Here is a 27,426-nt window from a genome sequence, read left to right as displayed (position 1 = left end):
TGTTGGCCTTCATCACGAGAGGCTTCGAGTATAGGAACAGGGCTGTGTTATTGCAGTTATACAGGGCCTTAGTGAGGTCACATCTAGAATATTGTGTGCAGTTTTAGTCTCCTTTTCTGAGGAAGAATGCTTAACTCTCAAGGGAGTACAGCGAAGGTTTACCAAGCTGATTCTGGAGAGGGCGGGACTGACATCTGAGGACATATTGATTAGGTTAGGATGGTTTTCATTGGAGTTCACACGAGTGAGTGGGAATCTCATAGAGACTTATAAAATTCTAACAGGACTAGACAGGGTAGATGCATGGAGGATGTTCCCGTTGGTAGGTGTATCTGGAACCAGGGACCACTGTCCTAAATCATCTACCCCGAATCCTCGTACTGAGATGAGGAGACATTTCTTCACCCAAAGAGTGGTGAGCCTGTGAAATTCATTACCACAGGAAGTAGTTGATGCCAAAACATTGAATCTATTCAAAAGGCAGCTAGATATTGTGCTTAGGGTGAATGGGATCAAAGGTTATGTGGCGAAAGCAGGATTAGGCCGACTGAGTCGGATGGTCAGCCATGATCGTGATGAATAGCGGAGCAGGCTCGAAGGGCCGAATGGCCAGTTCCTTCTCCTGTCTTCTATGTTATGCATTTTGTGTCCATTTTGGAAAAGAAATCTACTAGCAAGTAAATAAGCTGTGAAAAATAATTAATATACAACTCTCATCACTAGCTTATAATGTCTCACTTGCTATCAAATATTGCATTGAACATTTGTGCATTTTATTATGCTTGCATTTTACGCAACTTACATCAGTTTTCTTAGTATTGTTAAGAATGTAATGCAAGATGCTTTGTAAAGTTTAAAGTTTGAAACTGCTATAAATCTTCAAATACAATGATTTCAGCTAATGTCCTAATGAATAAAGCACTAATTGATGTGATTTTAAGCTATTTCAACTGAATGAACCCATGTTCCTTTACTAATGTGTACTGAGTTGGCTGATTATAGTTAAAGCAACAGCTGGTGTACTGCAGTAACCCTCAAGGGCAGTTCTTGGAGGTTTGAAGAAGTAGTTTTTCTTATGGAATTTTGTTGTTTGTTGCATTGGCTGAATGCTAAATTATGCTCTGTTGTTTGGTTCCAGTGAAGTACAGCCATTTGTTTCAACTTCAGTGGTCACCTGATACCAGTGAAACATTGGAGGGTTTATAATTACACCCCTCTCTGCTGAATAAATGTTGATACAATGTATCAATATTCCCTATTATCTTTCATGAGAATAATGATTTATGACATTACAATTGAAACTATTACTGTCCTACTTGGATGAATTGCTGCATTTGTGTGTGTTGTGGCAATGATGCCGCACCTATTTGCCAAACTGCAGTGGCATTACATTACCATCGTACAGTTTAACACAGGATGGGGGGGAATAAAGTGGCTTTTTCTCCTATTCTTCATCTATGCTTATGAATGAATGTGGAGGTGCCACTGTTGGACTGGAGTCGATAAAATCAGAAGTCACAACAACAGAGTTACAGTCCAACAAGTTTATTTGAAATGACAAGGTTTTGGAGTGGACAAGGCTGCTCCTTTTTCAGGTGAACTGAATACAAAGCACGCAGGCGTAAAATTTATATGGAGACAGATCAAAAGGTTATACAACTGGTATGAGTGGAATATTGACATTCTGAATAACAGTCTCTGCGGGTGATCAGAAGTGTCAGATGGTGTGAGTAAAATGTCAACAGCTGAACTGCAAGTGAAGGGGTGACCTATGATCCAATTAATTGAGGCAGAGCGATAATCCCAAAGAAATAAAAATAAGATGGTGCTGAAGACAAACCAAATGGCTGGCCTAGGCCCAAAACGTCACCTTTTGTGCTCCTAAGATGCTGCTTGGCCTGCAGTGTTCATCCCGCTCTACACTTTGTTATCTTGGATTCTCCAGCATCTGTAAGTTCCCATTATCTCTCTCTCCAAGACAAATCCATCCTGGTCAATTACTGTCCTATCATCTCGGTCATCAGTAAAATGATGGAAAATGTCACCAACAGTGCCACTGGGCAGCGTCTGTTCTCCAATAACCCGTTCATTAATGCTCAGTTTAGATTCCACCACCAGGGCCAGTCACCTTATTGAAGTCTAGTTCAAATATTGAAAGTACAGTTGAATTCCAGAGGTTAAGTGAGAATGATATCAGGCCACATTAGACTAAGTGTGACATCAAGAAGTTTGAGTAAAACTCGAGTCTGTGGGAATTGGGAGAAAACTCTGAAGATTAGAGGGGCATATAGCGGCACCAGGCACATAGGAAGATGGTGTGGTAGTTTTAGGCCCATCATCACGACTCAAGGACATTTCTGCAGGTGTTCCTGGGTTGTTTGCTGGCCTTTTTTCTGCTTTAGCAATGACCTACCCTCCATCATGTCAGAAGGTTTGGGAGGGGTGTGGTGTGGTGGGGCGGGGCTGATGCTCACTGACGTCTGCACCATTCATGACTTCTCCAATACTGAAAGCAGTCCATATGCAAATTCAAGATCTGGCTGATATTCAGGCCTCGGCTGAAAAATAGCAAACGACAATTGTGACACACAGATGCCAGGCAATGGCCATCTCCAATAAGAGACAATCTAACTACTGACCCTTGATATTCGATTGCGTCACCATCACTAAATCCCTTATTATCAACATCCTGGGGTTACCTTGACCAGAAACTGAAGTGGACTCGCCATACAAATACAGTTGCAATGCAAAATTGGTCACTGATAGTGCTGTTCTGAATGTATAATATTATCTAGGCATCTCTTTAATGCCTACATTGCCGGGAATTGGAGTAAAGTACATAGTAGAAACTGAACTGTTCAAAGTAACTATATGGCAGTATTAAACAATATACCTGCGTATATTTTGCATCTCTTTTAGGGTGTAACAATTCCTAGCCAGAGGCGCTATGTATATTATTACAGCTACCTTTTGAAGCACAGATTGGATTACAAGCCAGTGGCATTGCTGTTTCACAAGATGCAATTTGAAACTGTTCCGATGTTCAGTGGCGGAACATGCAGTAAGTTGTTATTTACTACTTTTTAGTGTTATTTATTTATAGGGAAAGGGCAGAAAGTTTTAGTAGTGCACTGCTGTTTCAGTCTATCAGTATTGTGATGGGTGCTTGTTATGTTGTTTCATGTTGCTTTTACAGTTTCATTCTTCAAAAAAAGCACTCTAATTTTATATATTTGATATCATATTGAACTTTAATAATAAGCAAACCCCATTCCCCTACAGCCCCCAAATACCCTGAAAGACTTGAGTTGGTGGGTGGAAAAAAAAGGTCGGCATTGATGCTGCTCTGCTTGCTTAACCAAGTATCCATTACTTACAAATGAGCCTAGAGAGTGAACTGGACATTTTAAGGTGATGTGTGTCACTGCTAGACTTGTTTGTGCAGTCAGAGCTGCTGCATCTTTTCTTTTATAATCTGCACATCCTTAATCCAGAGAGGTCAGTTATAGAGCCCCTTTTAGCCACCATTATGCTAATATTCTGCATGTTCTATTAATGAGCATTAGGATGCAAGACGTTGACTTTTGGGAAGGCGATGGGTAGATGAACCCTTTAAGTTTCAAGATTGTGTGGCACTGACACCAGTATCGCTTTGCTTTATTATTTAAGAGTTATAACCATTAACAAAAAGAACTTTTTGTAGTGAATGTTTCCTATTTCTTTGTTCGAAGTGAAACACTAAAACCCTTTTGTTCTTTCTTAGACCCTATGTTTGTGGTTTCGCAGCTGAAAGTGAAGATCTTCACTTCCTCTTTGGGACCGACCAGGCGTGAAGACAAGTACATGTATTTTGATTTTCCTCAACCTCTACCGGTGTGTGGAGATATTAAAGTGGAATTCTTCCACAAACAGAACAAGATGATGAAAAAGGTTTGTTCCGGCCCAATCTGGAGGCATTTTTATATTTTATAAATATGTGCATATAACAAGGACCCAGCCACTTTAATCTGTAAAGTGCAATGTAAGAGGTTTTCCATTCAGTAGTCTTTTCCAAACAAGTGGAAAAGAATATTGCAATAATTTCAGTTGTTTAATTGCCACACCCACAGTTTCATCAGCAAAAGATTCAACAACTAAACACAACGCTGAGATTGAATTTGTTTTGCAAACAATGCATGCAGATTATAAAAGCAAAGTACTACACATGCAAGAAATCTGAAATGAGAACTGAAATTGCTGGAACTACTCAACCAGATTGGCAGCATATGTGAAGACAGAAATAAAATTCACATTTCATGTCAATGACCTGTCACCAGAACATATTAAATTATAACCTATTAACCATTGCTGTGCATCTTTTTCATAGAATCCCTAAAGTGCTGAAAAGGCTGATCAGCCAATTTGAGTCTGCACCAACCCTCCAAAGAGCATCAGTCCCATACACGCCCAGACCTAACCCCATAACCCAGCATTTACCATGGCTACTCAACCTAGCCTGCACATCTTTGGACTGTGGGAGGAAACTGGGGCACCTGTTGGAAACCCACGCACACCAAGGGGACAGCGTGCAAATTCCACCTAGACAATCACCCAAGGCTGAAATTGAACCTGAGTCCATGGTATTGTGAGGCAATAGTGATAATCACTGAACCACCATTCTGTCATCTATTCAAGTTCTGGTGAAGTGTGAAAGTGAATCATTAATGGAAAAACTTGCTTGCATTTTCCTTTCTTGCAATTCAGGTCCTTCTTATTTTACAACTAACCGTTGCATTATTGAACTGTTCTGACTTCATTATAATACGTTTTACCTTCCTTAATATTCTAATATTTTCGAAGTGTGAATCCCTTTGATAAATCTTTTGACTGAAAGCTGGTTCAGCGTCTGATTTTCAAACTGGTTGAAACTCAGAGTTGTGAACATTGATATATTTTTAGAAGCAAGCATATCAATCTGAAATCTAACTTTTACATAGTAAGTCAAGAAAGATCCCCTTTCCTAATTAGTTGCTCAGCCATCTGTGGCGATCACCAGACAAAATAGGACCTGAACAGACAGCAAGAAATAAAGCACAAATCAGTTTTGGGCATCAGAGATTAAATCCTGATGCAGCGGTTGAAATCCTTGACTTGATCAAAAAGTGGAAGGGTAATAGATTTTTCAAATGTTGGATAACTTAAAACATTTTTAGAATGTAGCTGTCAGTGAATTCCTAGAGTCTGTTATGTCACCACTATATCTGACAGGTAATGCCATCTGACATTGTTTTGAATAATTGGATGGGCTTTTATACGAAAGACAGTCAAAACTCAATGCTTTAGATTTACAATTCTTTTGCTGTAAGAAATATGAGAACTAGGTACTGAAATGAGTCAGGACTTCGATTCAAAAGGAAAGGGATGATAATCTCTCTTTAACTTGTTACAGACTATAAAACCATAAAAATTTATAAACACAGAAGTAGCCCATTAAATCAGTCTTGTCTACTCTGCCTGATTGCTCAAACAGTGTACTTACCATTTATCTTCCTCTGCTTTAAACTGCTATTAAAATTTCCCCTTGGCTTTTTCTGCTTCATTGAATATTCTCCATTTGTCTCAAGTCTCGCTTCATAACTAGCGATGACGATCTAATCTCTGGTGATATGCTATATACAAACTATAAACTCTTGTTTTTAATTCTTTTCTGTAAAATTAGTGCATGCCTGCTATTGCTAAAGTGATTGTAGGTCATTTTGCAAACCAAGGAACACAATTACATGATCAGTAAATTTTCATGTACTTTTAATGCCTCAACCTAAATTATCAATTACATCAAAATGAAACGTGGACCCGCTTTCCAACCCTCAACTTCTCTAATCCAAGCAACACTCATTTGTGTTATGTTCTTAAATGCATTTAGCTGGACTTTATTCAGTTGCTTGTGGATATCAAACACAACCTCCCTAAGTTTAGCACTAACTTGCAATCATTGATGACACAGAAAGGTTGATACAGGAATGAAGAAGATGGGTGTGCACTTCTGAGGTGGGACTGAGATCCATAGTTTGGTTGGAAATTTACATCGACCTTCTGAAGCTGGAAATGCTTAACGCTGATCTTGAGTATCAAATAAAAAGTGTTCCATCATTCTAAGCACTTGTGTATCTCATCTGACGCATGCCGTCAACTGTCACCCCCACCTCCACATTGTGATGGCTATAGTCTGATAGTATGGTACATCACAATCAAAATTGCCAAATCTTGGTTAACAGCGTCATTATTGTTTTCTGCTTATTCCTCCAAATTAAGTCAGTCAAATGTAGTAACTTTATCTACCATAGATGGTTACTAGGAGATAGCAAGGTGATTACTACTTCGTATAGAAAAATTTTCCCTGCTATGTGCTATGTCACTTCATAAATAGGTTTGTTTATTCATGATTTATTTGCATATAGCATACAATGAAGATTTTTTTCTTTATCTCACTTAATGTTACATTTACAATTACCAGTGACTTCTGTAATTGACCTACACAGGCAATCTAATTTTGTAAAGTCGTTTTGAATTTCAGAATTGGTATGAGGAGTAGGTATGTGAAAAATCTGATACTGTCTCTGTATTTACCAAGGAAATTGTTCACCAGCAGGAGAAAGGAAAGAGGTTTTCGTTTTTTCATCAGTTGTTTTTCTGCCAATCTGAAGGCATTCTTGAAATGCCGTTCCACAGGCATAGACCCCGAGATAACACAAGTGGCTATTTTTCATGTGCAGTTCCATCCCTTAAGAGTCATTTAGCACATTATTTAAAGGTAAAGGAGGTAAATAAATATGCCAAGTCTTTTTTGCTCCCAGTGCCTAGACCTGTGCTTTTTCACTAAGTTTTGCTGAATTGTAATTGAAAGTGGAGTGCTGAATGTTTGTTGCTTCCTTCCCTAGCTCCACTGAAATATACTCTCGCATCACTGCCACATTTTTGGTTGAGATTAGCTAACTTGACACAGTGGAAATTAAATTGTGCTCAGAAAGTTGGAAAATAAACCTGAGCAAATAGACACTTTTTTTTGTTTCTTTTTAGTTTGCATCTCCCTATTTCATCAGTTCCTCATTACTAAAAACAATCAAAAGTACTGTTTGTATATTTTTTGCTCCTCCTTTCCTTGCCTTTTCTCTCCTCTAGGAATGCAACATCTGCAGTCAGTCTTCTATCAGGTCTGTATGAGTGCACACTTTTCAATTTATTATAGTATTTAAAAATTTCACTTAGCAGCTCTTTCAATCATTTATGTCTGCTTCTGATTGTTCTGTTCCTAATAGCCACATGCATTTTTCTTTGGTGCCTTTCCCCAATACAGTAAGAAAATATGCTCAGACATCCAGAAGATGGTAAGACTGCTGCAGTGGTAGTAATTCAGTTATTATCTACTTCCATTTTTCTAAAAGCAGAAATTACGTTTGGAAACAGGATTCAATACATTTCTAAAATCTACTTGAAAATCAAGTAGTAGACCTTATGTAGAACATGGTATTAAAAACTGAAGACCTGTACTCCTTATACATCGCCAATATCTTGAACAGGATTCGGATGTAGTATTCCCTTCAAACCCTTCTTGCTCACCATCTAACAAACCAGTGATCACCACAGTACTTCTGTAGCAGTGCTGGTCATTTTCAAGGCTAAAAAAGTCTTAATGTTATGATTATATTCAACCAGCGCATTGATTAAATGGACCAAATTATATCATATAATGGATTCCTGACTGTCAATATTAAATGCAATTTACAAGTTATTTTCTTTTCTTCAGGATAAAATGTTCCATTTCTGGATAAATACATTCTTCATCCCACAACCAAATGAGAACTTAGATAAAGTAGAAAATGGCAGCATAGTTACAGACAAGGACGATGATGGTTGGCGTACAGATAATGACAAAGAATATCTGGCCCTTACATTGACTAAAAATGAACTTGACAAGGCAAATAAAGACAAGGCCAACAGATACTTCTCACCAAATTTCAAGGTTAGTATTTTTGTTCTTCTACATTCATAGAATGTGGACATTGCTGGCTGGGCAGCATTTATTGCCCGTCTCTAATTTCTCAGAAGTAGGTGATAGTGAGCTGCCTCCTTGTAGTGCTGCAGTCCTTGGGGTGTAGGGACATCCACAATCCTGTCAAAGACGATTCCAGGATTTTGACACAGTAACAATGAAGGGTCAGCAATATAGTTGCAAATCAAAATGGTGTGTGGCTTCAAAGGCAGGTGCTGGTATTTAGACGCATCTTGCTACGCTGGTCATAGGTCATTAGAAGTTGTGTGTTTGCAAGGTGCTGGTAGAGGCTGCGTTAGTTATTTTGCGATGCATTTTGTAGAAAGTACTTGCTGCTGTTACTCTTTTGTGGTGAAGGGAGTGAATGTCAAGGTGGATGCTGTTGCAGTCAAATGGACTGCTCTGTCCTGGGATGATGTTGAGTTTCTTGAGGATTCATGTAGTTGCTGTCACCCAGGCAAATTCAAAGTATTATATTGCAATCCTGACTTGTGCCCAGATATTGTGGAGATGAGATGAATTACTAGCTACAGAATTCCTAGGCTCTGACTCGCTCTTGTCACCTCAGGATTGTACAGCTAGTCCAGTTTAGTCTCCTGGTCAGTGACAATCCCCAGGATGTTGATAAAGGGTGATTCAGTGATAGAAATACCATTGAATGAGAAAAGATGATTGTTAGATTTTTACTTGTTGGTGATGGTTAATGTCTGAATTTTGGCATGAATATTTCTTGCCACTGATGACCCTAAGCCTGGATGTTGTACAGGTCTTCTTACATAAGGCCATAGACTGATTCATTATCTGAGGAATTATGACAATTTCCTATGCTGCAAGATTATATGATTCTGTCGTGCTTTTTGTCAGTTCTTTGAAAATGTAAACCAGTCAGTCTGATTTCCCCATCTGTTTGCCCATGTCCAGACTGATTTTTTTCCCCTTTTCAACAATAAATACTTACTGAATCTGCTTCAGTTGTTTTCTCCGCCAGTGCATTTCAGGTCATCATAACTCAACGCATAAGGAAGAGTCACCTTCATCCCTTTTTCCTTTCCCATGTTCTTCTGTAAGTTATCTGAAAATAATTGCCCATCTTGATATTCTAATTTATGACACAGTCACCATTGAGATAACGGCACTAGGATTCGTTTCAAGTTAAAAAATTCAAACAGAGCAAAGCAATTAGAAACAAATGTGTGCAAATTAAGCCAATGTGCATGCCTCCACGATTCAGCATTCTAGGATTGGTACGTGATCATACAAAGGAAAATCCAAAGCAGTGATATAAATTAACATTTAAAACACGAAAGTGCAAAAGGAAATCCATCAAATCAAAGCAGTAAGTTGTCTGCAGAAAACAGCCAACAAAGCTCTTTTTTTGTCTGACCAATTTGTAATATATTCCAAAATTTCATTGTTCAATTGAATTGTGCCTAACTGAAAAAAACAAACAAAGCAATAGATATCTAGGATAATACCTCTACATTAGTGGCTACCTAATATGTTACATCATATAACATGGCAGGGATTCCAAATGTGATTATTGTTGGTAATGAGTATAAGTAATTACTCTTTCAAGAGTCTCACATCTTTTCTGATTGAAAATGTTTAGAAACTAGTGTTTGAGCTACTAAGCCCTTACTTATTCTAAGATATAGGATCTTTAAATCTTCCTTTAAAATATTATTAGACTGGATCTAAAGTGCTGCAAGTGTACATGTAGTTCAAGAAAAGTATGTAGAATACAGCGGGGAAACTATGAACTAGTTAATCTAATGTCATTTGCAAATAACCACCTTTAATTTGAGAGAAAATTAGTCAATATATAGAATATATATATGTTAATCCATTTAGATAATATAGTTTGTTAAAGGAAAGTTATGTTTGACAAAGTAGCTGTTTGGAAAGACCAGTTGAATCAAGCTAGGGACTGCAGTGGATGTTGTCTTTGAATTTTCAGAAAGCATTTGACAAAATCTGTCAAAAAAAATCTACTAAAACAACGCATAGGACAAGAGCAAATGTAAGTATCTTGGATGCAGAATTGGTCAACAAACAAACAGACACCCTGAATTTGCAGGTGTTGGAAATTATATTTTCAACAAGAGTTAGTGCTGGCTTAATATTATTCACAATTAAATAGGAATTAAATTTTAGGCAATGCAATCAAATTTTGTTATCGACACAAGAACAAGAATTCTGGCAAACAGTGAAGAAGATTGTAAAAGACTTCGAAGTGAAGGTTTAGCAGAGTGGTGCATAAATGTAGATCATCTAACCGTACATTTTGAGAGGAAATTCAACTAAATGGGAGTTTCCGGCTATGTATTCACTGCATCACTAAAACTCTGTGCTTCTGTCTCCATAACATTGTCCATCTTTGCCTCCCTTCAGAGTCATTTGTGAAACCAGTCAGCCATGTTTCTGTTATTTGTAGATTGGACAATTCTCACCCTTTTCTGACCAGCTTTGCAACCTCCATTGTCTGCCGAATTGGTTTATCCAAAACTTCTGCTCTTTAAATTTTTTTTTGATGGCATAGCCTGAGGCCTAGGGCCAAATTGGAAAGAAATTCTTTTGACTTAGTTCCTCTTGACAATTCAACTCAGGCCTGACTTTGGAGAAAAGGCTTTTAACATGGCATTCTATTTGCAAGACCAACCAACAGTGTAGGGTCAAATGACAGTTAATGAAATGACTGAGGTAAATCTCGGCAGTTATGCTGTCACCAATTAAAATTCTAGTACCTGCCAATACTCATCCAGAATTCAGACTCAGCAAGGGTTATTCAGCAAATACAGTAATGAGTTCTTTCTACCATGAGATCAGAAACTATCCATTAACGTGATTTCCTAACTATTTTGAAAAGTTGTTGTTGTTCTGGGCTTTCGTGACAAAACATATACCCCAACGCCATACCACCCCATTCTTCTTCATTCTGTATTTGCACAGGTAGAGACTGCTCTCAGCAGAAAAAGGTATTGTGGCTAAAATCTGTGACATTGCTAGACTATTGTTAAGACTTATTTTCGTTAGTGTAGTTAAACTGTGATTATTAATTATACCTTTAATTCTGTAGTTGAGCCTTTATATCTCAAAGGGGAAAAAACATCCCTGAGAACACAACGGTGCAGTGCTTAAACAGAACTTTCACTTCAGTCATTGATATTTTCCATCCCTGGATTTTTCCCTTTTCAGCACACATTTGGACTTCTGCTGGATTGCTTGAAGAGAATGCATATTAGTTCATCTTCTTCATTTGCAATTTAAATATTCAGTCTCCCAACGTATGTAGGGAATGTAAGAATGTTTTAGAGGCCCCTTAATTAGTTGTCCTGCTAGATGCTTTCATTTGCACATTAAGAAATTACGGTTTGTTGAGTTTGGTTACGGATTCTTTTATCAACCAGCCAACTACTGCACGAGTGTACTTTGGTTAAGTAGAGTGGATTTTTTTGTTTTGGGAAAAAAAACAATCAAATCACATTTTTCCTCACCTGGCAAGATTTGATGCTTTTTAAAAAAAATTAAGTAGAGTGACAGAAGAATCGTAATAATTTTCACTTAGCACCCTGTATCCAGCCCTGGCTTCACCACTGGCCAACCTTACTATCCTCCCTTCCACCTCTCACTTCATCAAAAGCCAAGTGAGGATAGGAAATTTGCTGAGATGATGATGTAACTATAATCGGCAATGAAGAAAATCAATTACTTCATTCATAATGTTAACAGATGCAAGAGTTAGGCCATTTGGCCCCTTCATTCTGCCCTTCTAGCTACTGATATGATGACAGTTGTGATGTGGCTTGAACTCGAGTTTCCTCCTTTTGTCAATCAAAATCAACTGTTTAAGTCAACTGTGATCATCCTCAGTGATACATTCTGTACAGCATGCTGGAGGAGAAGTCCAAAACACTAATGAGAAAAATACTTCTGATCTTTGCCTTAAATGAGGCACCCTGTATTTTGAATTGCTCCCTCAGTTCTAGAATCACCCAGAAGGGAAAGCATCCTCACAGTATTTAGCTCTTCAGATTCCTTCTGAATCTTGTACATTTCATTTAAGATCACCTCTGATTAAAACCACAAAACCATCAGAAATTGTAACAGCAGTAGGCCGTTCATCCCCCCAAGCCTGCTCCCCAATTCAGTAGGATCATGGCTAATCTGATATTCCTTACTACCACTTTACAGACCATTTTCCTAATGTTCAAGAATCTATCTCAGCCTTAAATGTACACAAGGACTCTTTCCCCCAGCTCTGTAGCAAAAAGTTCCAAATACTCTCAGCCCTCAGAAGAAATTGTTCCTCATTTCCGTCTTAAATTGACACCCCTTTGTGCTGAGGATAGACTGTCCCATTAGGGGAAACATCCTCTCAGCATTTACCTTGTCAAGCCTGTTTAGAATCTCCTATGTTTCATATAGATCACTCCTCATTCTTCTAAACTCCAGTGAGTAGAGTTCCAAATTGTTCAGTGTTTGCTCTTAAAACAATCCCGTCATACTGGGGATCATCCTAGAAAATATTCTCTGAACTGTCTCCAATGAAGTGATATCCCCTGTTAAATAAGGGGACCACAATTGCTCACAGCACTCCAGATGTGGTGTCTCAATTGTCTCGTGTAGTTGCGGTAAGATTTTCTTACTCTTATAATCTAACACCCTTGAAATAAGGGCTAATGTTCTGTTAACCTCCTGCACCTGCAATTAGAATTAGCCTGATCAGTTGAATCCTTCCTCTTAAGGCAGTATGTTCATTTGAGGATGAAGCATAGTGAATCTTTCCTGAACTGTGACCAGTGTAAGTATGTTTCTCCTTAAGAAAGATGATGAAAACCACACACAGTCTTCTCGGCATGACTTCACTGATGTTTTGTACAATTTTACCAAGACTTCTTTAACTTTGTAAACCATATTTCTTGTAATAAAGACCAACATTACATTTGTCATCTTAATTATTTGCTGACTTTGTGTGATTAATTTTTAAAAGCACACCAGTCCCACTGTACTGAAACATTCTGCAGTGTCTCTCCATTTAAATAATACGAATCAATTTGTTTTTCTGCCAAAGTGAACAACCTGCCATTCTACTACATCTGCCAAATTTTTGCCCATGCACATGACCATCCATGTGAGACTCTCACTTGCTTTCCTATGTAACTTCTTAGCGTCAGCTGCTTTGGCGACAATACTGCCTTTTGGACCCTTTATCAAAATAGTTGATAAATATCATGACTACTGCATGCTTCAGAATTCATTTGTGTGGCACTCCACAGTTGCAATTGTCATTGAGAAAGCTACCCATTTATCATGACTTGTATTGTTAGTTAACCTGTCCTTGCAGTATCAACACCAACATGCACTCTTAACAGGTGCAACATGAAAGCTTGCAACATATTGAATGCCTTTTTGGAAGTTCGTCCACAGTTTCCCTTTATCCACCTTGTTTGTTACTACCTCAAAGAACTTGAAAAAAAAAGTCAAACATAATTTCTCTTTCACAAAACTATATAGACTGTGCCTGATTGCAAATATCCTGCCCTATTTTAATAATGAGTTGTTGCATTATCCCAATCAAAGATATTAGGCTGACTAGACTATAGTTTCCTACTCACCCCTCTCCCTCCATTCTTGAACAAGGTTGTTATACTTGCAGTTTTCCAATCTCCTGAGACCCAGTCATTAAATTTTCCTTTGTGTAGGTTCCTTTACATTCAAAGTTTGAAAAAGGTCAAAGATGTTTCTTAATTCCAGTATTCAAGAAATATAAATATTTCCCAAGGTGCTGTGCTTTTCTGTTTAGTTCCATAAACTTTGTAAACAGTAGCACAAAACATATTTCGCATTACTTCTGAGTTGATATTATATGTTATCAGTTTTCATCAGTTGACTACACTAGTTGTTTGTGGACCTCTCCTAACTTAATAGCTGGGATTTAAACAATTTAGATCACAGTTCTTGGATATGTGGCCTTGTAATTTCAATTAAATGCTTGAAGGAAATTATTTTTAAGTATAAATTTAATTTTATACTTGTAATGCCAAATTGAACATGGATACAAGTCAGGCTTCAAGGGTACAGTTTGCCACTTGAACACAGTTTTTAATCCATGCGTCTTAAATATCTAGTGAATTATAGTAGCACTATGTTTATAATAGAAGTTGAGAACAATCATTACACTAAAGAGCACAGTGGTTGTAACATTACACCCAAAGTTCAAAAAGTGCAGAAAATTAACATGTACCTCATATGATTATTTCTACCTTTGCACCCTGTACAGGTGAAGCTGTTATTCACAAAAACGGTAGAAGAACGACAACAACAACATCCCATGGGCAATAGTTCAACCACAGTAACACCAGATGTTAGTGATAATGAACCAGAGGACTATAGATACTCGGACACCACTGACTCTGACCCAGAGAATGAACCTTTTGATGAAGATCAGCATACACAGATAACAAAAGTCTGAAATATTTTTATGGGAAATTATAACTGCGAGAAAAAGGAAACAAACTTGAATAAACTGAAAGCAAGTACCTTTTTTAATGGCAATAGGACAATGTGTCAAGTAAAATGCTACACCAATTATAGGAACAATGATCTTTTCCTTACCAATGTTGTTTAGCCCCATACATGCATCTGCAAGGTTTTGACACAAGGTTGTCCAATGAAAAGCGATTGCGTAGATATGTTATGTGTATACATTTTTGTGTGTCAAAATGGCGCATAAAAACGCAATCAGGAAAAAGAGGCACTTTCCCATGTAATTCCAGTTTTATAAAAAGTGGAGACAGATCTGGTGTGTACGTAGGAAATTTTTTCCTTTTGTGTTATGTTGCCAACAGTAGGTGCTAACTTACCTGTAAAAAGAGTTTGTGTCCTGCCCCTTTAAATCCATTTAACAACAGATCAATCTGTTATCAGCTAGGACAATTTGTGAAAAGGTTTGCATAAAATGCACGTCTTGGAAAAGGGATTAGAAAGGATGCACAGAAAGGAAAAAAAAAATCCATAGTCTGGTTCCAGTACCACCGACAGCTTATTGCACTGTTTTATAAGGTATTAAGCCTAAGAAATTGTGCAGTCTGCTGCTACTGCTGCTTGCTTTTTGTGCTTTCAAAGCACACTGGTGCTAGAAAAGGCAGCTGGATTGAGGAATTCTTTCTGGGAGGAGGCTTGAACCTTGGACAAAAGAGAACCAACTTACTGGCCCACAGATGTACAGAATGTGGAGCCCATGTAGGGAAAATTTTCAAGTTTTTTTCCTTCCTTTCTTTGGGGATGTCACAAGCTGGAGTCCCTTAATAATAATGGCTTAATCTTATAAATGTGGCAGCATGCCCATTCAAAGTTATGACAGTTAATGTAAAAAGAGAATTTTACAATGATTTAATAAGTTAGCTAGAATTATTTTAATTGGTGCTGCTCCACTATGTCCTGTGTCACCAAGGCCAGTGCTTGAAGTTGATCACTTTTTTGTTAGTACTGTTTTGGACTTTAAGTCAGTACCTCCATAAATTACCTTCATTACATTTCTGTAGTACAAGCTGTTTTATTTCTGTTGGCAAGATGCCTTCTTTCTCCAGATCTGGTATGGGCATATGATACGTAGTAAGGGAAAATTTGGATTGGGAGTATGCAAATGTTTAGATGAAGTGTGTCACTCATGTGTGTTGTGTGCAAGTAATTGGGAAACTGTTGCAACTGATGTTTCAACAGAATAAACAGGTTTCAACAAAAGATCATAGTGTGCACAGGATTTAAAATGAGGTTTATATTCATATCAAGGAAGCTGTGTATACGTTACTTATCTGTAACAGCAAGAAAAGAAGTCTGTTATGCTCTGTTGGTTAATGTGTTAAACCGGTAGTTGTCGTCATTTCCTGTAATTGTAGAAAAATAGAACTGCATACTCCCACAAGGCCCAGCCAAATGGAGTCTCTCAGATTTGGTAAAAGTCTGTTATGCAAATCCCTTTGTGCCCTGTTTCAAGAAGGAAATGTAGACTGTTATGGATGGGGAAAACTGTATTTTGCTGAAGCATTATTGCATTAAAATATATCTACTATTTTCTTTACTTCAGCACAAAACATAATATGCTTGGCCATTTGGTGATGGACAACTACAATTACAAACATTGCATCCAGCTTGAGCTGGAAGTAACTTCCCAAAACATTTAGTGTTGGTTAGTGTCTAGATGTTTCAGTTCTGGTGTCTGTTCTTGCTATAAACCACAAATCTTTTAAATCTTTCTTTGTAGTGGTGCTTTAAAACTGTCCAAAAGCTAATGTGAAGAGCATGAGTTGTGCAGTGAAAGAGAAATGGACAAATGTAGCTCAAGATGGAGGGAGTATAGGTTTATAGATCAAATTACAAGCTTCTGTTGACAGTTTTCTTTTACTGATGGCACGTTCCTTTTAATTTTTTTTATTGATTTCCCCTTCCCTTTCAAAAACCCTTTATTTCTGTTGCTCACAACTGAACATTTGAGACATGCCACTTTTGAAGAGTTTTATCATCTTTCATAAAGACGTTTACCACTATATCTTTTTATATTGATAATAAAAGGAAATTTTGACAACCAGGAGCAGGCAATAAAAGCTAGTTTGTAAAAGGTGCACAAAAACAAGTGAAGGAAAACTTTCCTGCCTTACATGCCTTGGAAATACTTAGCTTGGCTTCAGGCAAAGTATTTATACAGCTTTATTTTCCCTTTAACATTAAGCGGGGGACAAAGAGATGGCCCTTTCATCTTCAGAACACTGAAAATAAAATTCTCAGTGTCACTTCGAACGCTAAGGAGCCAGGGTAAGAGCAGCTGCATATTGTACCAGGCTTTTGCACTGTAAGAGTTTTTCATTTTCTGTTGAAAGTCAAGGGTATATTGGGGTCCACAAACAACTTTTCCAAACCTTCTGAAGGCCTTGCATGCTGAAGGTGGGAAAGGTGGTAATAGTATGTTTTCATATTCTTGTATTGATACCATCCCTGTAGAGCCAGACATGCATTACTTTGACTGACAAAGTTGTCCAGTCTCTTTTTTTTATTTATGACAGTATTCATGATTAGTCTGGTAAATACATTCTGTAGGTTATCTCTCTTGAGTTTCCAGACTATACGCTTAATAAAAAATTCTTTGGATGTGCAGCAGCTTAATGTCTGAAATTGTTTGTTGACGGCATCACTGTAAAGGAATTTACTTGGCCATCCTTAGTCGTCTGTAGCCCCACTGAATTATATTTGCCACAGTAAATCACAAAGGGCAGTTGCATGGGTGGCCTCAGGGGTCCTGCACTGTGGCACAAGATATGGGCTGAGTGGATTTCACAGGCAGCATCAAATATCCAAGTTTCAGCTTTAAACTATTCATAAGGGCCAGTGTGAGAGTCCATGTCATTAGTAATACCAGATTTGTGCAATATGTTTAAGAAAGCCTGTGGTTGCCACAAAGTGCCTCTTGTTTACTTAAAATACTGTTCAAAATTCTGTCATCATGCATGCAGATGGAAAAGGTGGAACTGTGCACTATAAAGGGGCTTCACTGCAGTGTAGGACAAAGCTGCCTGCTGCTCTGCCTGTTCAGATTTGGATTTCGTTTCATATAGAATATGTATACAAAGATATATTTTCAGCCTGTAAAACAGCCTTTTCCATTTCAGCCTGTTAAAGATACTATTGTGCTGTGCAGCTATTTGCTCTGTGTGTAATGCTATGCACTGAGAATACACAAGAAGTAAACCAACAAATGTAAATTGTACAGATTATTGATGCTCATAAAATCCAATGTCCATTTGTTATTGTATGTGTTGTTTGTTAACTACCCTTTATCTTACTGTTATAAACTCCACTTTAAACTGATTAAAGATTAAAGTCTCATTCTTGTGATTGTGCAGTGGGTATTTAACCTCAATTGTTCAATCTTGAATAGTTATATTTGCCTTCATAATCCTGTATATTTGTTAAAATAATGTAAATTCATGAAAGAAAGAATGCAGAAGACCTAACATAGTGCATTTTCAGTATGCCTTACATTCAAGGAATCTGAGTGTCCCTATGTTTTAATTGAGACGGTCTGAAGGTCAATAACTTCTTCATTGATATGGTAGTTGTAAGTACAAACAAATACCTGGGAGTGCTGTGACTGGCGTTAGCTTTTAAAATGATAAGTATTTTTCACCTTTGCATCCAACCCATTTCCATCACTCCATTTTAATTCTTCCCAAAGAGAATAAGTATTGTTTTGTGGTCTGTCTTAATTCACCCATCTAGAAAAATGTCTCTGCATCCAGCCATTTTTGACTAGCTTGAGAGTTTATGCTTCCATTTTTCTGTGTGGCTATCCAACTGGTGTACCAATTGTACTTTGTGTGAAGCTTTCTGCTCACTTTGATCAATCTTCTTATTCACAACTACAAATTATATTTGTAGCAAACTTTTTATTAACTGATACCTATGGGACCAACAGTGTGCCAGTTGATCAATTACTTCGGTTAATGAAAGGCCCACATAATCAGTTTTAAAACACACTTAAGTAACAGAAATGCGATGCAGGAGGAATACATGTCACCGTTACACTTTATTTACAGCATAAATGACTTAAATAATAATGCAGCTTTGCTTTAGGTAAAAATTAGCGGAATAGAGCATCCTCATTTTCACCCTAAACTGACTGCTGTAAGATCACAATGTGGTAAACTTCTGGTATTTTACATATATAATTTTTGCCAGTGACAGTTAAAACAAAGTTTGCTGTATATTATTCGTTTACCAGTACAAAACATTCCACCAGCGGATAAAGTTTACCTAGAAGTAATAGTTCAGACTTCAGATAAATGTTAAACAGTAGAGTTAAGGTATGTTTAATTCTATGCAGTGCTGTTGAGTAAGATCATTTGCCAATCTTCCACTTCATTTATACCTTCCTGCATGACTTCTGTAATTCTCAATTCTTCCAAATTTCAGAAATCTCTCAATCAATCTTGAATCTACCTTGTAACTTGTTATCAGAGCACTGCAGCAGAGACCTCCAAAGATTCATAACTCCAACTGAAGTAATTTATTTCTGTATCAGTTCTTAAGTCCTAAGACTTGAACTAAGAAAGACCAGAAGTACTTTACAATATTTGTCCTTATTCTAAGACTGCCAAGTTCTAGATTCCCCAACCAAGGGATATAGCACTTCTTATCAAATTGTCTCAGAATCCTGAATATTTTAACAAGATCACCTCTGATTCTTCTAAATTCCAACAAAGAACCCATGATCTTCATAGGACCGTTTGTTAGATGAAGCTGCTTCCTAATTTATCAGTAGAAATAGCATTATTGAACTTATCAAATGATGATTTATATACCTGTGTCATATTGACTTAGGCAATCAGATTTTCAAAACATGATTTCTGTCAGGGTCTTTCCCTTTCTGGTGCCTTGTTTGGTGCAATTAGCTAGCTTGTACAAATATTCCCCTGGCCTGTTCTATTCAAGCCATTTTCTGAATTTGTGTTGTTGGGTTGTTTCCTAAAGCATTAGGGTTCCTGAACATTCCTCAAAGTACTCAACAGTGTGTAATAAATTTTAGCCCCATTTTTAGTACATTAAAGGCCATGATCTCCAACTTAATTGTGTCAAAATCATTATGCAACTTAGTTATCTCTGTTAATGTATTGTGTACTACTTTGACATGAATACATACAGCATGCTGCATAACTCCTGCTACAGTGTCATAGTCGTATGAAGTCTGGAGGTGGGGGTGGATGAGAAAGGGAAGCATAATACTCCATCCAGACTCCATAATATTCCTTTCTGGAATTCTATCTCTGCCACCTTTTCTCGCCACAACTTCTACCTTCCTCCCCTCAATAAATCCTCTCTTTAACGATACAGGAAGTTCCTTATATTTGCCAGAGAGGTTGGAGGGAAATCGAGCAGTGTGACCAATGCAGTACAGCCTTCAAGCTTCTTCCAATCAGCTTATTGCTTTTAAAGGTGTGATTTGATCCCACTTTATTGAAATTATATCCCCCTGTATCAAATATATATTCTATTTTGCATTAAATTTGCATTTTATCTTGTTTAAGGTTCTCGCCTCATTTCTATATTGTACTGAAACAACTTTCATGACACATTTATGTCTGTTTTTCTTATGTCCTGATTCCTCTTCACCCCTTTGACCACTCACAACCTATATCTAAACGTTTATGTACGAAAGACAGCATTTTTTACTTTCTCCCTGCCAACTCTTAAGTTTTTTTTTAAAAGTGTAGTGTGTCATGCTAATATGTTTAGGTTCATGTCTGTTTAGGTTCATGTCTATTTAGTCTTTGGTTGCTATCTTGGGTATATCTGAGGGTTTGTTAAGTGAAGAACATTTTTGTTTCTTTCTACTTCTCCCTCTTGCCAATTCAATTCATTTTTTCATCCTTTTATTCCTTGAATGTATCGTTTTTCCGTCAAGTTGTGAACTTGGCTTCACCTCAGCCACTAAGTAACTTAATATCAAAATATAACTACTCGCTCAGGAGTGCAACGATTTTCAATCCTTGGATGTTATCTGTATTGCCTTTTATTACCAAATTGGAGTCAGTCAGCACAGTTGGCAGAGCAGCTGCTTAGTAATACTGAGTGGTACCAACAGCATGGGACCAGTTCCTGCATTGGTTGAGGTAACCTGAACAGCTTTCCTTTTCACTGTCTTCCCCTCATCTGAGGCATGGTGACCCTCAGTTTAAATCACACCTATCATCTCTCTCCAATGAGAGAGCAACCTGATTGTCCTCTGGGACCATTACCAAATTGAGATGTTGAATCCCAGTTAAAGTGGGCCATATCTCTTGCGCAATACATTCACTAACCTTGACTTGAAGCTAAATAGTACTTAGAATTTATATTGGTTGGTTGAAAAATCTCATTATTAATTTAGAAAATTAATTAAAATCCAAATCAGAATAGAACATAGAACAGTGCAGCATATATAGGCCCTTCGGCCCATGAAGTTGTGCCGACCTGTTATCCTACTCTAACGTCAAACTACCCTGCGTACCCTCCGTTTTACTTTCAACCATGTGCCTATCCAAGGGTTGCTTAAATGTCCCTGATGTATCTGACTCCACTACCACCACTGTCAGCGCATTCCATGCACTTGCCACTCTGAGCAAAGAACCTCCCTCTGACATCTCCCCATACCTTCCTCCAATCATCTTAAAATTATGTCCCCTCATAATAGTCTTTTCCACCCTGGCAACAAGTCTCTGGCTATCTACTCTGTCTATCTCTCATCATGTTGTACACAAAATGTATGAATTGATCTAGCCACTTGAAAATGTGTCATTTAGTGAAATTTGTGGTAGTTCATTTGGCAATACTCATCCAATTTAGTGTAACTGAATTTCCTGTCAAACAGGTATTTTTTCTGATCGGGTAATTGACTAGTCAATAAAAAAATGTTCAGTGGCATTTTTAGGATTGTGAAGGCAAATGGTTAAGGATTCTCTTTTCGTTTTGCTTTTTTCCACTACCGTATTATGTTCTTGTTTTGGAGGCGGGGATGTCAGTACTACTGCACAATTGTATCAGTTATAAAATCTAAAACCATTTTCCTTACTGATCTTTCAACATACAATGGAATTAGGCCCCCGTCCAAAACATGGTTGGGCACATACGCATAGAAAATTGTTCCTATGATTTTTTTTTAGCTGGAGCAGCTGCATGATCGTCTCTAATGTACATTAGGATTGGCAGACTACTCACCTCAGGTCATGTTTTTCTGTCAGCAACAGACAGGCTGTTGGTGAAAATTCTTTTAAGAATTTTTCAGAAGCTTTTTTCCTTATTTCCAAGACTTATTGTTTACTTTCTCTGTCTTGCACAAGTTTTGCTTTATTCAAAAAGTGTTCGTTTTATATCTTAAAAAAATTTCAAAAAGAGAGCAAATGTTGATCATATGAGAATTTGTCATGAATTGATTTGAAGCTTCCTCCCATCAGTGATCTGTATCTCCTCCTTAAATATTTGCAATGTAAATGCTTGTATTGCATGAGTCTTGACACATGTTCACAACTGGTGAAGAGCATTATCAAGAACCATCCCTCCCACACAGTACCATATTTGGTTGAAGTAATTGAACATTTCAAGAAGGCAATGTTGAAAATATTATTGAATGTTTCAGCTCTTGGGGTGCATGGATGGTTGGGGGATAACATTGAGTAATAATCATATCGGCAGAGATTTGTCTTGTTTGTATTGCCCAAATTTCTTAACAAATTGGGTCTTTTGGACTACTTGTCATGTCCATTAAATACGAACGGTTAGTAAATATAGACTAAAATTTACATTCCTGTAATTTTATCGGTGTTTTAAGTGTTCCTCATCTAGTCCTGTCTTGGCACAATTAAAGAATACTACAAACGCTTGGGGAATTCGGGCACTTTTTCTCAACTAGGATTGGTAAAATTGGAAAGTTGAAAGATGACAACATTTCTGGATTTATCCTTTGTCACTTTTGGGGCATGGAAGCAATTAAATTGGGGTGCTACATCAACTTCATTTTGATATGAAGCAAAAATGGAGAAATAAGAAAGGAACCTCCAAACCAGAGAAGGTGAAATAAAAGGAAAGTTAAATAGGATTTTGAAAAGTTGTACATGTAAACGTTATGTACATAACTGACTAGCTAAGCTTCTGTGTTCAAAAGTCCTTTTGTGATTTCTAATTTAAAGCAGAGTCCATGGGAATGGATGGTTTGTTGCCCATTTGCTCAAACTCAGACAAGAGTTTGAACCTATTGAATTTAGATTAATAAACAAAGGATAGTGGAAGAAGCTGGATAATGGAATTGAAGTAATGGATTTTGGAGGAGGTTGGTTCTAAAAAATGACTTATTCCCATCTGAGGATTCATTGCCATCATTGTTGTCACGGCCCTCAGCCGTGTCCAACCCATTTCCAGCACTTCTGCCTTCACACTTTTCTTCCCACAGCAACAATAAGCTCCTCATTGTCCTCACTTACCATGCCATCAGCGTCCACATTCATAGGATTATAGGCCACTGTTTCCATCCCCTCCAGATGCTGCCACCAGACACACTTCCCCCCCCTCGCCTCGCTTGTCAGCATTCCGCAGGGGTTGTTCCGTCTGGATTATTCCGGTCCACTGCTCCTCCACTCCCAACATCTCTCACGTCCATGGCATTGTCTCGAGAAATTGCAGATAATACAACAATTGTCCATTAACCACCTTCCTCATTGTCCAAGACCCCAGACACTCCTTTCGTGTGAAGCAACAATTTACCTGCAGTTCATTCAATTTGGTCGCTGCCCACAAGGTGGTCTGCTCTATATTGAGGAGATGAAATGTGGACTGGCTTTCCAGACCACCTGTGCTCTGATAGTAAAAGAGACCGGAAGTTTCCAGTTGTCTGCTCCTTCAACACACCACTGAATTCCCATGCCAATATTTCTGTCTGAGGCCTGCCACAGTGCTCCAGTGAAACTTAATGCAAACTGGAAGAATAACATCTCCTCTTCCATCTGGGTGCCTTTACAGTTCTCTACTCAAGATTGAGTTTAACAATTCCAGAGCATGAACACCCTCCTCCATATTTGTTCCCCACCCTAACACCTTGAGGTGCTATTCCATATGAGTTTCACAGTGAATGTACTTTTAACTATCTGTACTTCTCACTAACACACATTCAGCATTTATGCCTGTCGGCTTAATATCAATCCCTTCGTTTATCTCTTTTCTCTTCTCTCTAGACACTGCTTCCACATATTCTATTGACACTTCGTTTCCCCACACATACCCCAAGTTATCAGCTTAATTTTGTCATTTCCCAATGGTTTTCTGTTCTGACAATGGGTCACTGGCCTCCAATCATTAACTCGACTTGATTTTTCTCTCGACAGATGCTCTAGACTTGATGAGCTTTTCCAACTTTTTAAGTTTTTGCTTGAAAGAATGGATTATTTGGGATGTTGTGATAAATGCATGCTCTTACACTTGTCTAATTTTCTTGTTTCTGTTTCAGTATTGTTTGTCAAATTGTAACCATTTGGCTCCTAGAAAGGAACTGTTTGGTAAGTAAAGTGAAAGCATGCAGTAGATCTTAATTTTACTGTAGAACATTGCACTGCAAAATAAAACCGATTGCATTCATATAGTATTATTGAACTAAGAAAATCATTTTATGACATTTCACATGAGCATAATTGGACAAGAATGAATGGTAATCTAGAGAAAGAAGTAGTAGGAAGTTTGATAATCTGATGAAAGAGGTTGATTTTCTTGAGGCACAGTGGTATTGTGTCTACTTCTGAGCCATGAAACCCAGGTTCAAGTCCTATCTGCTCCGCAAATATGTAATAATGTCACCAAACAGGTTGATTAAAAGTATCCAGAGGGAGTGTAGTGAAGTTTAAAACTGGAGGAATTTTGGGGCACAGTTTCCAGATAAGTAATCCTATCCCCATGAACCCCCACCCTCCCCATTAAATGGAGATGAGGAATCTCTTCTCTTGGACCATCTTTAGTGTTTGGAATTCAGTTCCTGAAAGCTGTGGAGGCTGAATCGTTGTCTAACTCGGTCTTCAATATGTTCAAGATTTCTTGTATACGAGGCAGTCAGAGCGATGGCGGGGAAGAGGCAGGTTAGAGAAGTCAAGTAAATGTCATAATAAAATCAGCTGCGATCTTTTTAAGTGTCAGAACAGAAACACAATCCTGTTTCTTATGAATGTAAAGCTATGAGATGTCTGAAGTTGTTTACTTGTCACAGAGACACAAAGGAGGAAAAAAAATTTTTGTTGAAAAAATTTTTTGGTCTCCAAATTTCAACATACGTCAGCACAAATTTGGACAGCTGGCTATGGTATGAACTGATGTTTTTGGATAGTGAAGGATAGAGAATTGGCCGGGAAGCATTAAAATAGTTAAGTCTGGATGAGGGTTTTAATAACTAATGGGTGGAAACAAATTATGCTGTGGGATGTAAATGGGTTTTTTTTGAAGGAGAAGATATGAGGCTAGAAGCTTAATCATTCCACTATGGCTATACAGACGTGAAGCATAACCACTATATATAAGTCCAGTAATTTTGTTTTTCATTCATTCTTGAGATGTGGTTGTCGCTGACCTGGCTAGAATTTATTGCCCAGAGGAGGGTTGAGTCACTCAACAGCATTGTTGTGGGCCTGGTGCCAATTGTAGGGCAGAACAGGTGAGGATGGCAGGTTTCCTTATCTAGAAAATGTTACTGAACCAAATGATTTTTTACAACAATCAACAGTGGTTACATAGTCATCATTAAACTTACTTTTTATTGCAGACTTTTATTGAATTCAAATTTCATCATTTGCCATTGTAGAATTTGCACCCACAAACATCAATCTTGATTATTAGTCCGTTGACATTAGCATTACATGACCATCTCACTAATATTTCCCATAAAATCTATAGTTTAGGCATCCAAGTTTAAGGGGTCACCCATTTAAGACAGATGAGGATTTTTTTTTTCTCTGGACATTGAGAGTCTTTGGAATTCCCTTCACCAAAATGCAGGAGAGGCAGAGCCATTAAATATCTGAAGTTGGGGTAGAGAGATTAATGAATTCCAAGGGGCTGAAAGATTGTACAGGATATGCAAGAATGTAGAGTTGATGTTAAATCAGATCAGCCGTGATCTTAATGAATGGTGAAGCGGGCTTGAAGGGCTGTATGGCCTAATCTTGATCCTTGTCTGTATGTATCATAATACCAATGTTCATGTCATCAGAAAAATTAGTAACACTGTCTATCCCCTCATCCACATTAATGGTATAAGGGGTAAAAAGATAAGCCCCAGCATTGAACCATGTGGGGTACACAGCATGTTAGATCTTACTAATCGGATGTCTCCTCTCTGTTTCCTGTAGCGCTCACAATTTTTATTAATGCCAATATTCTAACCAACCTCAACACCGTGAGCTTTCCTTTTCTGCAGTAACCTTTGATGTGGCAGTACCTTGAACATCTTCTGGAAATCCAAATGCAGTACATCCACCAGTTCCCCTTTATTCAGAGCACGTGTAACTTCCTCAAAGAACTTCAGTAGATTTGTTAAACATGACCTCCCTTGCAACAAATCATTTTAATTCTGCCTTATTAACTTGAGCATTTTTAAATGCCTTGCTATAACATCTTTAGTGATATCACCTAACATCTGCCATCTTTATACTTTCCACTTCGATATCTCCAAATATACTTTCTATGGCATCAACATGCATTTTGTTAACTTTTACTTTTAAAATGCCTATAGAATCACTATCTTTTTAATTCTCGTTTCTCGTAACGACTTTGTACTGAAGACGGCACCATGTGTGGCGACATTATGCACTTTTGACTGTACTGTATTTGAGTGCAGGTGACATTAAAATCTAAAATCTAATGATATAATTTAATCTTTTTATCTGTCTGACTAGCTTTACCATTGAAATTGGCAGTGTGTCCACCTTACTGCCACTGATAGGTTTTCACTGAGCACGCCTATGTCCTCCTATTAATATTGAGACCAACATGTATAATCTTAATTATCAGTGTCAGTTATAAGTTGGATAGACAACTGTCTTAACGTTGGGGAAACTGCAATAAATTTTAAAAATGCAGGTTTTATTGACATTAAAACCCCCTGCCTTTTTGAATGTTTCCTCATTTACATTTGTATTTGATATTCAGTTTAGAAGGATCATCCAATTTGAAGATGTATTGAAAGTTGGCTGGAAAAATCAGATTGTTTAGTTTATATGATTTTGAATAACAGAGTTCTCTAGAATAGCAACAATGAATCTCATAAAGAAGAACATTTTAGTAACAGATTGTAAGTGACGTAAAAGTATCTCAAAGAATCTGCAACATAAATAATGTAGAGCCAACAGCCCTAAAAAGCTGATATATACAATAATCCTGTCAAAATTTAATATAAAAAGTAAATCAGTATGTTTAATAATTTAAGTAGGGTTATTGGGAATCGTAGGTGTTTACAGTTTTAAATGAAAATGATAAAATGATAGGTGCATTGGAAGTAATATCAGATTAAGCATGGGCAAGGAAACCTCATGCTGATTGCCACATACTGCCTCACACCCAGCTAATGAATTGTTGCTCCTTTCATGCTGAAAAGCACTTGGAGGAAGCATCGAGGGTGGCAGGGACTCCAAATATACTCTGGGTGGGGGACTTCATTGTCTATTGCTAAGAGTGGCTCAGCAGTAGTACAGATGGAGCAGGTCAAATTCTAAATGGCAAGCTGCTTGACTGGGTCTGCAGTAGGTGGTGAGGAAACTAACAGGAGGGAAGAATGCACTTGATCTCATCCTCTCCCTGTTGCCTGTATCCATGACAGAATTTTAAGAGTTGACCACAGCACA

At 37.7% G+C, this 27,426-nt stretch overlaps 1 protein-coding gene across 1 annotated transcript in view; it reads left to right on the top strand.

The window, feature by feature from the left end:
* ptenb (phosphatase and tensin homolog B) overlaps positions 1 to 17,897 on the top strand; it is a 158,707-nt gene extending 140,810 nt beyond the window's left edge. Inside the window, exons 6-9 of the mRNA XM_048551075.2 lie at positions 2,920 to 3,061; positions 3,764 to 3,930; positions 7,784 to 7,999; positions 14,310 to 17,897. Coding sequence (XP_048407032.1) covers positions 2,920 to 3,061; positions 3,764 to 3,930; positions 7,784 to 7,999; positions 14,310 to 14,501 — 717 coding nt within the window. The 3' untranslated portion in view covers positions 14,502 to 17,897. The remainder of the gene's footprint in view (positions 1 to 2,919; positions 3,062 to 3,763; positions 3,931 to 7,783; positions 8,000 to 14,309) is intronic.
* The last annotated feature ends 9,529 nt before the right edge of the window (positions 17,898 to 27,426 follow it).

This window comes from Stegostoma tigrinum, chromosome 20 (assembly GCF_030684315.1).
Source record: "Stegostoma tigrinum isolate sSteTig4 chromosome 20, sSteTig4.hap1, whole genome shotgun sequence".
NCBI lineage: Eukaryota > Metazoa > Chordata > Chondrichthyes > Orectolobiformes > Stegostomatidae > Stegostoma > Stegostoma tigrinum.
The sequence above is the reverse complement of the archived record's forward strand: the minus strand, read 5'-3'. Positions and strand labels throughout refer to the sequence as shown.